Here is a 14,471-nt window from a genome sequence, read left to right as displayed (position 1 = left end):
TTATCAGGTGAATCTGATTTATGAAACCACACAGGAAAACACTGAAGGCTGTGCACACACACACACACACACACACACAGACAGACAGACAGTTGATATTCATTCATTTATATCACAAAAACACTGTACAAATAAGGGTCTTATTACCATTTATGTGATGTGATGATTTGTTGCCAAATCTATTTATTATTATTATTGTGACTAATGTAGGGTGACAAGGTGAAAAGATTGGATTTTGCCCATGGCATACTTCAAGAAGAGCACCAGATTAATGATCAGTTTATTTATCCTGTTTAAAGCCTTGTGAATAACTGACCAATGGTCTGTACAGCACCATCACCAAAAGTCAACTGACCAAAAGTTGGTTTCTGTTCCCCAATTTTGTGTGCGTTAAATTATTAGTTCGATGACTTTGACATGCATAAAAAAAATATAAGATGATTTCATGATTCTGGCACCTGTCTGCAGTTAATCCAATTTTATTTTGAAGACAAATGAAGGGCTGAGTGCTGCCCATGTAGTCACTGGTGGCTGCCAACCTCCATTCATTGCTCTCAGCCTCTTCATTCAAGCTTTACAAAAGCCAAGCTCTTACTGCCGGCTACCACTGAGTGGGATTCAGAAAGTGGGAGCCCTGACAGTGAGGGTCCTCAGTATCACTTACATCTTGTCACCATATCAAGTCAAGCATTTCATTGTCCTTTTCCACCGTAGTGGATACAAAAAACCCATTTGGGAATATCTTTCTGCATGTCCAGTGTAGTGTTGAACAGACGGAGAGACAGTGTCTACCAGCGAGGGTGTAGTGGTGGAGAAGAGGCAGAAATAGCAGGTGTAGTGGTGGAGAAGAGGCAGAAATATCAGACTCTGACAAGAAACGAGAACGTCCTGATCGTCACTGAGGGCACGTTTGGTTCTGTTCAAATTTCCATGCTGAAATTAATTGAAGCAAAGCTGAATAACTCAGCCTGAAGTGAGTGACTGAAAAAAGGTTTCAGCTTTGGTTCCTGCCAAGAGTGCGTTGTTCATTTTCTGCATCACTTGACCGCGGTTTCAGGTCTTGAGACATAACATGCAACCCATTCAACGCCAGGATTGCTTGTCTTAAAAAGACTTGGCTCCAGGTGAGGATGGAGGCCTTCAGGGACCTTAAAAAAAAAAAAAAAAAAGAAAGAAAAAAAGAGGAAACATCGAGAGTGCGTTCTGTTTATATAATGTAACCAAAATGTAGACAGTTCTGTTTATATAATGTAACCAAAATGAAAAGAGACGTGTAACTGAAGGATGATAATCTGAATACCTCAAGTTTGAAGGAGTAATTCAGATGGTTTTAGAGATAAGAGAAAAACCTTCTTAGATAAGTGATAGTCCAATGCTAACAATGCCCTGGTAGCTGAGCCTAAGATCTACTAGCTAAACTTTGGAATTTCTAAAAAAAAAAAATAGGCAGCAGTTTTCTGCCTGACCAGTCGTGGACTAATGGGGTTTAAATCTGAGTTTTTGTTTTTTAAACTAGTCCAGACTAATCCCTACCTGGGATTCAACTGTTCAGATGTAACTAACAAGATAAAGTTGTTCAGTCAAGTGTGGAGCTGCTGCTGCTGCTGCTGTTCCATCTCCATCATCTCACTTACCGCAGTCCCACAGGTGCCACTGCTAATGGACAGTTGGACCGACATGTTCACGTCCTTCTGTTAGAGCTCATGGGCGCACAAGTGGACACTACAAACACACATCAGCTTCACCGAGAGCCTGTTAAAGTGATATCAGCACATCTGAAGCACACACCTGCTGCACATCAATCAGTGTCACCCATGAGGTTTGTCAAGGACTGCGTCTGAATCTGCTGCTCCTGCACCTGCATGTGCACAAACGTTGAACTTGTGTTGCTCAAGATCCAGTTGTTTCAAAAATGATTTTCTGAGCATTCTAAAACTATGTGTTAAACACTATTATCACTACAAAAAAAAAAGGAAAAAACCTAGTTTGAAGTCAGTGCCGCCATCTTTTTTCTTGAGTCTGTTTCTGTGTTTAGAGGTTGGGTTTTTACTGGTGATTCTGTTTCACACTGACATGATGTCTTTATATTCTCGGTTTTACAGCTGGCACCAGTCTTTTTCTGTGTTGGGGATACTTTATTGTACTGAAGCACAAAAGAAAAAAGACAGGGCAAAGAAAGAGCGGAGAATGTGCAACAACAACAACAACAACAACAACAAAGGCAGAACAACTCAAGCTCACTTTTCTCCTGCTCATTTTATCACTTATATATAGAGTTAAGGCAAGAAATCGTCTGATGTCTTTGAAAATAACGCCTAAACATGAGACTTGAGACACTCTTTTCCAATAGAACATGCTCCTGGGACATTATGTCCTCCACCTCAGGGACCAGTGTGGACAACAGGCGTCCTTCTGTCTGAAGCAAACGTTTTATTGCAGATGATAAATGTAGACAACATGAACGTACTGTTCAACTTTGGAGTGTGTATTTCTTAAACCTCTGTGATGAGTTACACAAACCCCCTACAATAGTACATTCTTATAAGGCTTTTCAGTTTGTGTAATAATAGTGCTGATAGCGTCACAGCAGAGCTCAGATAATAACACGGTGGCTGTCGCTCTGCGGCAGTTGGTCATGAATAGGATGATGTGTTTGTCATGGACAAAGGCTTTCCCTCAAGAGCTCTGTGCTCTGGAGTCAAACCGAGGTATGAAAGATGTTTTCTGTGGCGAGGTCCCGATAAATAGGTTCTTATGAAAGCACACAGATAATACAGCAGGGGTTTGGAGAGTGGCTGGGACACAAAAGAGACGGAAAGGTTTTACTTTAAAGATGAGACTTATCCAATTTGGAGGAACTGGAGTGTTGTGCTCTGTGATGCTACTGTTGTTTACTCTGCTGTGGGACCATCATGTTTAAACCACCTTTAGAGAACAGGGCTTTACTCTGCTCAGGAACATACATTTCTACAGCGGGGGTCGTATACGTCCATATAAGGCCATTGTTGTGACACTATATTAAACACACCAGGAGTCAATGATGCTCAAAATGCCGCTCTGTGGGGAGTCCAACCATTTGTTGCAGACTCTGCATGCCATCCAGTGGAAATGATGACTTTCTACATTCGATGACCTCTGTATCCATCATAAAGGAGTCGTCTAATCATGTTCAGTTACACTTCTTCAGTCAGAAGAAGTGTATCATCCTGGGTTGTTTTCATGCTCATAGGATACTATATATATATATATATATATATATATATATACACTGTGTATATATATATATATATATATATATATACACTGTGTATATATATATATATATATATATATATATATATACACTGTATTGTCTGTTCATTGTGACATTATTTTCAGTTCAGTCAGTTAAAGCATCAGTTTTCAATGTCTAACTTTGAAGGTCAACCTCCTCTGCTCACACACAGTGAACATTCATCAACATCCACAAACAAACACATGTATATGTGAATTTCTATTTTGTTTTGTTTCTGTGAAAATACTTTCTTAATCTAGAGACTCTCTCACTTTGCAACTTTACGTTGCCGTAGATCTCTGTAACAGGTCTCATTAGAGTCCTGTCAACAAAATTGCTGATCCTGGAAAATCAAAAACCTTATTCCAACTGAAAGTTTGCCAAGACTTCATCTTACAATATTGATGTCCTTCAATTAATGACCATTTAAGAATTCTCCAAATTTGTTTCATTTACTTTTTAGGCAGAAATGTTGGAATACATTTGGATTGGCTAGATTTTCAAGAAGCCAAGAGTCAAAGTGATACGCACTAATCTCCGCTGTAATGATGTAACAGATCATCTTTAATTTTAATAACAATAAATCACTTAGAGTTTAAAATTAAACCTGTATTGATGCGATTGTTGACCGGGTCTTCAGTCCACCCTGTGCTGTGACCATTGTCATGCGTCCTCCATGTTGTCGTCAAGGTCGGCCACAGAAGCTGCAGTAATCTGTGCTCAGCTCCAGATGAATAAAACATGAGCTGGAAGATGTGAAAAGTGCAGAAAAAGGGAGACGTGTGTGTTGTCAGTGCAGATGGACCACATGTGTTCAGCCGTTTACAGCAGACAGCATCTCATTCACTGGATTTTCAAGTGTGTTCAATTGAACAAATCATGGTTCTGATGAGGGAACGCTCACTCTTTATTCACGCTGTCACGTGCGCATTGGCAGAGTGTGAATAATTCAAATCGATTATTAATATTTGAAACAGAACAGCTTGGCAGATGAAAGACGTTTAGGATAGACTCCTTTCAATCTTCTTCCCTCTTCCTCCATTAATAAAGAGATTAAGGGAAATGATGATAAAGGTCGAGTAGATGAAAGGGTGACTTAGAAATGCTAAGACAGGATATTGTCTTCTGATTTCTGCTCGATGGATGTGAAAAAGACATCATCAGCTCAGTCAGTGTCATGGGCTACAGTTTGGAAACTGGTGATTTCTGAATCAGCCAAGACTCAGCCCTCTGTCTGTCTCTTCTCTTTTTTTTTCTTTTTTTCTTTTCAATTTTGAAGTACCGTGGTTGTAATTGAGTGTAAATGTTTGCTATTGCATTCACTGCTCTGACAATGATTGTTTAATTGCTGGTAAAACACACGTCTCCTGGGTATGAACCTATGAAGACAGTGTGTTCTTATTGGCCGGACACTTGAATGCGGAAAGGTTCAACGGATTGATTTCTTAATCGAATTCATCAATTTCAAGATCACGGTCTCATACAAGTCAAATTAAAGAAAGATGGATCTCAACCAGGGGATGAAAAAGAAATGTATCGTGACACGGCTTGTTGAGGTTTTTATAAACCCCAGGGACAGGTACAAATGTGATGTATATGTATTATTTATTAGATTGGATTTGATAGAAAAACACGATTCACAACAACAACAACAACAACAACAACAGTGCATTAACGGAGTGTTTTCCTCTTCACCGAGTTTGTTTGGTTGGATGAGATTATCATCATCCTGAAGTGGCACTCGAGAAGAGAACGCAGTCTGTCTGAAAATGTCATTACTTCACACGTCACAGATCGAGTTTTGGATCAGATACGAGCTGGAGTTCGATGTGTTTGTTTCAGCAGTGAGGCCAGTTAGCCTCGTGTCACAGTTTATTCTCATGTAACAGCATTGTGTTTTGCTTGTGCGTTTTATCTTGACCTGGATCCTTTACCGGGCAGATTCCTGTTGTGTGAATACTAATTAGTTTCTGCTGCAGCGTCTGATTCTGTCACAGCAGGATGAGACGGAACTGAACTGTGCTGAGGACTTTGAGTCTGCGTTCTTTCAAGTGTCTCGTTCTGTCCTGATAAAACCTCAGGAAGCTGTTGGTGTTATCAGGGTTTTTTTCTTTCAGATTTGCACTTGGGAGGATAAAAAAACCATTTGTCTTTGTTCTCTTTTTCAGAGAACTATTCTCACCAGTGTTCCTCACATGTGACAGAAGTAGGCAGAAGAGAATTACATTACAGAGAGCCGTGGATTTAACTGACTCCAGGGAGAGAACAGAATGAGCAGAGTCAAGGTTTTTCTAAGCTACATTTTACGGCCGGACTCCATTAAATGAACCTGTCCCTCTGCCTTTGCTGCTGCTTTTTACAGAATTAATGTTTTTTTGTACGGCCTAATGTGACCTACACAGTGTAGTCAGGATGATAAAAGTCTTCATAAAGTCAACCAGCATTTTATAATGGGCTTGTTGGTAAAATGGGTTGAACCTTTGGATTAGGCTTGACCTCCACTGTGATGAACTTCTCCTCTGATTTGTCACTTATTATTTTGGTCAGTTAAAAAAACGTGTCATTTGTACATAGTTGTATAAATAAGTATGTTTTACTTTTTTTCAGCCCTATTCCATATTTCCACCCCAGAGTGTTTTCTGTAAAGTGCAGTCAGAAACAGTGCCGTCTCTTGGCGGCAGTTCGCCCGTGTCCTTGTGTTGTCAGTTAAGGACTACTGTCCATCTAATTTGATCAAAAGTCCCACAGAGCAGTTGTAAAACATTATGAGCTTGGTGACTTTGACCATTACAACTTGGTTTTATCAGGTCGTCTGAAACTGTTAGTGTGAAACTATTTTAGTGAGAAATAATGAAAAAGTAAAGCTGTAATAACTAACATTAGATGTGGTTCAGGTCAAGGTATACTTTTAAAATCAAACAAACCTTGGTCAGGTATACTTTTAAAATCAAACAAACCTTCTACTGTCATTTTGAAGTTGGTCATAACCCTGAACATTGACCTTAATCATCATCATGTTCCTCTTACACAGTAACTTTCCTTTAACTTCAAAGTTTAGTGTAACTTTTTCGTATATGTTTATGGGATTTGAGATGAGATTAATTCTTAATTTGAGATTTTAAATCACTATGCTTTGCATTGACAGAATAAATAAAAGTTTATTCTCACCAATCTTTGAATCACCTTAACTGTGAACTGAACTGTAAAGTGTTCAAACGGCGATCAAAAAAATGCCGAGTTGTCAAGTAAATCAGAGAGCATAATCAGATGGTAAAAAAAAGGAAGGTAGAGGAGAGGATACTGAGAAGGATGCAAAGATAAAAGACTGAGAGGCACAGATGCTGAGATGCAAGGGAATAGATGAGCGAGGATAAAAAACCATGAGAGAAGCATTTTAGGATCCGTTTTTAATGCAAAATGTAAAAGAAGAATAAAGACAGAAACTGAAGAGAGGAGGGCTGTGAGTGGAGTAGAGCTGGAAACCAAGGCTGTTGTTGTTTGGTTGATAGCCAAAATTACAAAATCCAAACAAAAAAACCAAAGCAAAAAGACCAAAGGAAAATACTTCCAGTACTATTTCACTCCGAGCTGTGAAGCCTGAATGCTCTCTGTTTGTTTTTCATGCTGAAGAAATGAACTCTGCAGTGAGAAGACACACACTGTGCATCGGAATTACATTTTTATAGTCTGGTGTGACTCAGAACAAAATCTCAGAACAGTAGCAAACCTGAGAGGTCAAATCAGGCTGCTGCTCCGTTCTGCTGGTGCACAGCACTCACCTGACTGTGTAGTTCACCTCAGGCAGAGATCGGATCAGACGTGGAGACACGGGGGCCCAGCCGAGGGCCATGGTGCTTCCCCGGGGCCTGGCCTGAGTCGCTCTGAAATATTCAGTTAACTCAGGTGACGTCTCAAACCTTTTTAGACACGGGTTGTTCTGAGGACACTGGTGCCGCCCTAGAGGATGAATCCCTCAGGGGGAAAATCCACCAGCACTAAAAGCTGTCACATGGATCGTGTCCTTATTCCCACCAGCGACGTCGGTGCTGATTACTGTCTCTTTGATTTGGTCGGCAGAACCATAATAAATGTCAGCACCATTAATAGAGCTTTAAAGATTCTGTGAGGAAAATAAATTACAAAACTATCATATTATAAAGTTGGCCCGTGATGGTCTTAAACAAAAATGCTGCCCCACAGTAAATTCAGATTTTATTGTCGGGAGCATTTAAAGACGTAAAATAAGACAGAAAAGGAAGGCTGAAGTATCAGTGAAAATATGAACGAAGTACTCAAGAAATATCAGTCGTTTTTAAGGTGTTAGTTATGGCGTCTCAGACAGTTTTGTCAGGTTTTATCATAAAAGCCCAGACAGGCATTAAGTGTTAGGGTTCCAGGTTGTTCAACACTCAAAAACTGAAAATAAAAAATGAAATCAGAGACAGCGTCTGGTTTTTAACAAAATCTTAAACAAAACCAGTTGAAATGAATAAATCCTTGCAACATATTTTCATTGAGCTCTTGAAGTCTTCCAAAATGAAAGGATTATTTGACAGAAACATTTTTGGTCCTTTGGTGAAAAGAAGCAAATCTCAGTTTGTGCTCAGACTGGAACGGAGGAAATGTAGAGAAACATCACTGCAGAGTCTGAAAAACAGTTCGTTTGTTTATCATGTAATTCAGTATCAAACGATGACCGAGTGTTGCTACGATCACATGCTTCACTCTGGGCTGATGCAACACTTTTTTCTGTTACGTCTGCTGCTGTTGTCTGTTGTTGAAAAAGGACCAAACTTTTCTGTTACGTCTGCTGCTGTTGTCTTTTGTTGAAAAAGGACCAAACCTGATGATCTGGTCTTTCAGCAGAAGTACCTCATAAAGATGCTCAGTGCATGTTGACGGCCTGATGCGTGCACAGCACACGCACCGCCACAGACTGGAGCGGATCTTCACACCGTGGTGGAGTCCAGTTGATGAATATGTTACGTCCGTGTTTTTGTGCTTGACCTACAAAAAAAATGAGCTGTCTTCTAATGTGACGCCTGACTGTGTGTGTTTGTCTTCTTCATCTGCTCTCCTCAGATACACCAAGATGAAGACAGCCACCAACATCTACATCTTCAACCTGGCCCTGGCCGACTCTTTGTTCCTGGCTACACTACCGTTCCAGGTAGGTTTTTTTTTTTTTAACACTGAACTATCGAGCACTTCTTTTAATTTTTTATTAAAGGGCCGACACCAACAAATGTCAACAAAGATCATCAACAAAACAATGTTGAAAAAAGAAAAAAAATCAGCAAAATTTAGCTTTTTAGTTCTGTACAAATTAACAGAATTGAATATATTAATATTTGGGATGACTTGATCCAATACACAGGATCAGTATCAGGAAAAAGAAAACAACAGCTCTAGCCCATCTGATCAAATACCTAAAACCAGTATCGCCTCGGCAACGACAGCCCGCGGCGTGCTGAAGGACAACAGAAGATATCACATTGGAATCGGCTTTGGCTCCAAGGCTCCAGAATTCTAAGTTCCATCATCGGTATCAGACATGAAACAGTTGTATCAATCCAGTATAACAGCAAAACCATTGTTTAGCCGATTCATTGTATTGTAGCAAATAGTGTTGTGTCTATTGTTGGGGGATTAGGTACATGACTTTGTTCCATTATGACTTTGTTCCATTTTAATGGTACTCGTCCCATTTTCCCATTTTAATTAAACAACCTTTTAAAATGCTGTGCTTTCAAACACGCCACACATTCAAAACCAAGTGACGGAGGAGAATCACTTCTTTGGACTCTGCAGTGAAAAACCCATAAAGGTTGATTATCAGGATCTCTTCCAAGCTATTCATTATATAAATATATTTTCTAGAAGGTTCTGAGGTGTTAACAATTCTCTGCTCCCGTGAGCAGAATCGTTTCCTCCTCATTAACTGATGAACTCATTGTCCAGAGCCTGATTCTCGCAGACTCTCTGTTTCTCTTCGAAGTTGTATTTTCTATGATGTCGTCTATTTTTATATTTCCTTTTTTTTTTCAGGGCACTGATGTTTTCCTGGGCTTCTGGCCTTTTGGGAACGCTCTGTGCAAGGCTGTCGTGTCGATCGACTACTACAACATGTTCACCAGCACCTTCACCCTGACGGTGATGAGCATGGACCGCTACGTGGCCGTCTGTCACCCTGTCAAGGCTCTGGACATGAGGACGCCGCACAAGGCAAAGGTAAAAATGAGTTGTTTTAAAGTGAGATATTTGGCTTTTTGAAACCTTCACACCTGTGTTCTCCCTGGAGCGACGACTCACATCGTATTGGATGTCAACAAAGTCGCCTTCGTCCTTGTGTCCTCTCTGGTGCGGAAGGTTTTGCAGATGATTTATACAAAGTCGCCTTCGTCCTTGTGTCCTCTGTGGTGTGGAAGGTTTTAAAATGCAATTACTGTTGTCTGGTGGAGTTTCAGCTACCAAGATGTATCAAAAACAAAATGTTATATTGTTATATATTTTCATCAATGTTAAGTTGAATAAAATGTTGTGTCGGGTTGGTTTAGGAGATCCAAATACGAGCTCTGAGGTGAAGTCAGGTGACTGACGTAATGGTTTAGTTTAACTGTTTAGGAGCTTGGTGTTTTTTTTTTTGGTTTTTTTTATGTTTGTTCTTCCTCCTCTGTTCTCAGGTGGTGAACATCTGTGTTTGGGTGTTGGCATCTGCTTTCGGCGTTCCAGCCATGGTCTTGGGAAATGTCGAGGAAGAACAGGAACACAACAGTGAGTAACCATTGACAGCACGTACAGGTTTGATAAATCAACATAGAAAACTCTCGGTGTCAAAGACCAAACCTCATCATGTTTAAAGTGTGATCCACGTCAGCCTGTTTCGGTTTTAATTTGCTCAGCACCTGATTTAATGACTCCACACGTCTCAGTGTGCTGCGACCCGACGCTCCACATGACACCCAGAAATGACGATTGCGGCAGGTGAAAGTGTAACTTCTACCAAAATAGACTCCAAAGGCTCCAGAGTTTGTTATTAGGAGGCACGACTCACACGTCTACTGTTATTACAACAGCATTAAAATGGGTCAAAGGTCGACGTGTCCTGTAGTGATGTTCATTTTTTTTTTGTCAATGAACAACGTATTATTTTATTCCATGATTGATCATGACCCTGATTATAGTTATGAACAGCAGTGTAAACCCAACGGAGGTTCATTCATTCAGGAAAATAAAAACAAAACAAAAAGAGTGATTAGATTTAAGGGAATAATGATACAATTAAAGCAGAAATGCACCTTTTCAGAACAGATGATTGGTTCCCACGCAGCAAATTACAACCTTGGTGTTTAATTCACCATGTAGCTGTTTACTGCTCCACTATCCTGAGACTTTTCTTCCCAATTTACTGATGGATTTTACTGAAGCTGTTACTTCACAGACATTTGTCTCAACTTTTCTACTGCACAATCCACTCAGCTCTAAGCTGTTTCTATTTTTTTTTTTTTGCATAATCCTTTAGTTCCATAAAAGGCCTTCTGAACGATATTGACATCAGCAACAACATAATCTTAAACCACAGAACTCACCTGCAGAGTCAGTGGAGACGGCAGTCAAAGAGCCACAGACAAAAACAACGTCAGGAGACATCGAGGCTCTGGAGTTTCACACTCTCTTATCTAAAAAAAAGACATTTTTGAACGTCTACAGAACCCTGTTATGGTGCTTTTGAAATGTTTGTCGTCAGTTCAGTCTTTTTTCATTTCAGTTTCTTAAGATTCTCGATGATTGCCCAGATGGATAACGTCAGCTTCATTCTCTGTTTGAAATAAACTCGTTCCGTGTCTCTCGCAGAGCAGATATCAGTTTCTGCTGAGTGGATCCAGCTGGGTCCTTTTACAGTCTCTGTGTGTGTGTGTGTGTGTGTGTGTGTTCCAATAAAAATCAAGACATCTGTGTATTCTAGCCTACACACACACACACACACACACAGCTCACAATAGAACAGATCCACACACTCCAAGCTATATAGGGCTATAGATTTTTGTGTCTGTGTAGTTGTGAGTGAGGGTGGAAAAAAAGAGATACATCTTTGCTTGTAAAGCCTGCCTTGTGGGGACTTTATTTTGAACACCTACCTTTATTTTGAGGACGATCACGTCTTTTTGGGGACATTTTGCATTTTGTCCTCATTGAGCAAAAGCACAGACTATAGAACGAGTTAATATTTGTTGTGATTAGTTTTAGTCAATGTGATTGCTTTTTCAGTTAAGTGATTGTCGTTGTCAAATTTGTTCAAAATATTTGCAGTCCCAGTATGGATTTACTTTCTTACGTCCCTGTCAGGCTGGTGTCGTATGAGCTGTCTTCACCCGTGTCATGTCAACTACCGCGGTCATGTGGACCGTTAGCTACAGGATGATAAATGACGAGTTGATGATGAACAGACTGGAAAGCGGCTCCACTGTAACCTGGAACGCCTTTAAAAATAAGTGGTGTTGATGATGGACAGATGCCACGGCTAAACAAGCCGGGATGATCTGTCAGAGTTTGTCAGAGTGATGACCCAGGCTGAAAGTAGGACATGAAGTACTCGGAAAGGTAGAAAAGCAGTCTGCCATAGTCAGTTATATTTACAATTTAAGGAGGAAAACCCGTCTGCAGGCGTTAGATCACCTCAACGTGCTGTTTCTCTGGGGACACAGTGAGCGTTGATCTACGCTGGAAGAAGAGCAGCTCATCTTTATTGTTTGCTTCTGCTGTAAGGTTGGTGTGGGTTAACAATGTGCAGCATAACAGTTTTTACAAACAATAAAAATCTCTTGTTAAACTGTTTAAATCCAAGAGAAAACGGTAGTATCTGACCTCATGGGCCCCACGATACAAATTTTGGAGATATTTTTTGTATAGAACACGGAAGAGGAAACACATTACCACAGTAATGGTGGGCAAATATAAAAACTGCACCTGCCATTACTTTATAAGGAGTAGACCATTGAGAAATAAAACCCCAAAGACATGATCTAGGACCTTAACCATTGAGAAATAAAACCCCAAAGACACGATCTAGGACCAATCCTTACTTACGGAGGACGAATGCTGCTTCTTCAACCATCTTTGAATCATCACACCTGCATCTTTCCCTGGTTTATTATTGGTTATTTACATTCATCGAACATATTTATCAGCGCTGTCACCAGCCCATCAGTTTAAGACCTTTAACTTTCTGTTTTTATTGACATTGTAAATTGGCTCAACGTCTCCATTCTTGATTTTCTGACTGGTCCGAGATCAGCAGGCGCCTCTTTCTAATGCCACCCTGAAAGGCGTACGTTACGAACCTCAAGGCTTCCTCCTGTTATCTGTCACCGATTCTTATCTTATTATCTGTAAACAAACGCATTTGGAAAAACAAATATATATGTATTGCCTAGAAAAAGGAATTGAGGAGATAGAAGAGAGTTGGTATTTATGCTAAAAAGACATCAAAGCATACAGTGAAACAGTGTGTGTGACATAAAGTGCAGTTATTATCAGGGCTCTTTTGCGGTTAATTTGAGCAAAATGTAAGGGGAACAGAAGGCTTAGTGGTAGAATATTGATCCAGCCCCCGCCTGCAGCTATAGCTTAATCCTATAATCGTTTTTATTAGTCTACTCTGCAGCTGAGCTGCATCTGCACCACACTCTCCTCCGTCTGCCGTTCCTATTCATCCACTTACTGTCGGCGTCCTCTTTCTGTCCTTTACCAGTTTGATCTTACGCTCTTGTCGTTTTCGAGCCTTTGTTTCAATTAATTAGTCCCCAATTATTTCAAATGTAACACTGTTGCTCGACAGCGTTCTTCCTCATGTATGGAATGTTCGTTATTTGATTTTAATATATGAAATCAATGGGTCGTTTTCGCGTCAGCCTCGCAGTTTTCACGCCATTCATTCATTTCATTGAAATTCTAATAATCCGTGACTAGAATTTGATATAATTCTTTTGTTTTTACTCTGAAACTAGTCCATGTCATTAGAACATAACATTTCTTTGTTAATTAATTTGCACATTTCTCAAATCCATTGCCATATGCAGAATGTCCCTTTATTTAGATGTTTTTTTTCTACATCTTTTATGTTACATCTTCCAGATTTTATTCTCATCCTAATTAGCTTGACATATTATTTTCTCTTAAGCAGTATGTCATTTAATTCATTTGTTTCCTTCGGACTCTTCTCCTCTGTCTTCGTCTCTCTTTGTTCGCGTCTTATCTTCAGACAGCTGTAAACTCTCTGTTTATTCACCTCCACGTCTCCTTGTGGCTGTTTGATTATCATCTTGGTTCTGTCTGTGACTGTTCTGGGTGAAGAGCACGTTAACATTCAATGATAATTAAGAACCACTCCACTTCTATTGTCTCTAAACAAACAGAGAAGAGAAAGTGCTGCTGGGTTTGAACCTGGCAGCTGCCAGGAAAGTCACTGAAAGTCACAGTCAGTGCGCTGGTCAGTAATTGAGGTTGAAAAGCCTTGCCCCAGGACACGGTGGCAGGAAGGAGAGCATAATCAGCAGCCGCCTGAGTGTCGCTAATATTTGCTCTGACTAATTGGAATAGAAAAGAAGAAGAAAAAACAGCTGAGTTTCCTGTCGTTTTACTGTTTGAGGTCACTGACACAAAGGCTTCAATGGTAAAATGTTTCATTTTTCTTTTTTATTAAAATCACACTCCGTGTTGGTGTCTGTAATTACAGCCAATGAGATCACAGTTATTGTAACAAACATCAATTTTAACAACAATTATCAATGTCATAACCAACTGAAGTTGGTGCCACTCTACTGAAAAGTGCCTTCACTTCCTTTCCTGATCGCAGTGCTTTGAATTTCAGTAAAAATACGTTTTTAAGACAACACTTTCCTGTGGTTTGACCAGAGAGGAGAAAACCTCGGACCAATAAAAACTATTGTAATCCATGGAAATTAATCTGGAGCATATTTCAAATTGACAAGATTTGACAAGTCGGTGAAATACTTTACATTAAAAATCTGACTACTACAAATACAAATACACAGGTCATCATTCACAGGGTAAAGACAGGAGTGGGAGGTCTGTCTGTCTGTCTCCCTTACCTCCTGTTTGTGCCTGCTGTGCAATCAGTGTCACCTGTGTCACTCACCTGTGTCACTCAATCACCTGTTCATTTGTCTCAAACTCA

General features: G+C 40.0%; 1 protein-coding gene across 1 annotated transcript in view; it reads left to right on the top strand.

The window, feature by feature from the left end:
- Positions 1 to 14,471, top strand: part of oprl1 (opiate receptor-like 1) — a 38,972-nt gene that overhangs the window by 18,965 nt on the left and 5,536 nt on the right. The window contains exons 3-5 of the mRNA XM_008318934.3: positions 8,357 to 8,444; positions 9,323 to 9,505; positions 9,958 to 10,048. Coding sequence (XP_008317156.1) covers positions 8,357 to 8,444; positions 9,323 to 9,505; positions 9,958 to 10,048 — 362 coding nt within the window. The remainder of the gene's footprint in view (positions 1 to 8,356; positions 8,445 to 9,322; positions 9,506 to 9,957; positions 10,049 to 14,471) is intronic.

Source organism: Cynoglossus semilaevis, chromosome 10 (assembly GCF_000523025.1).
Source record: "Cynoglossus semilaevis isolate Cse_v1.0 chromosome 10, Cse_v1.0, whole genome shotgun sequence".
Lineage (NCBI taxonomy): Eukaryota > Metazoa > Chordata > Actinopteri > Pleuronectiformes > Cynoglossidae > Cynoglossus > Cynoglossus semilaevis.
Note: the sequence above shows the minus strand (reverse complement) of the source record. Positions and strands in the feature narration are given on the sequence as shown.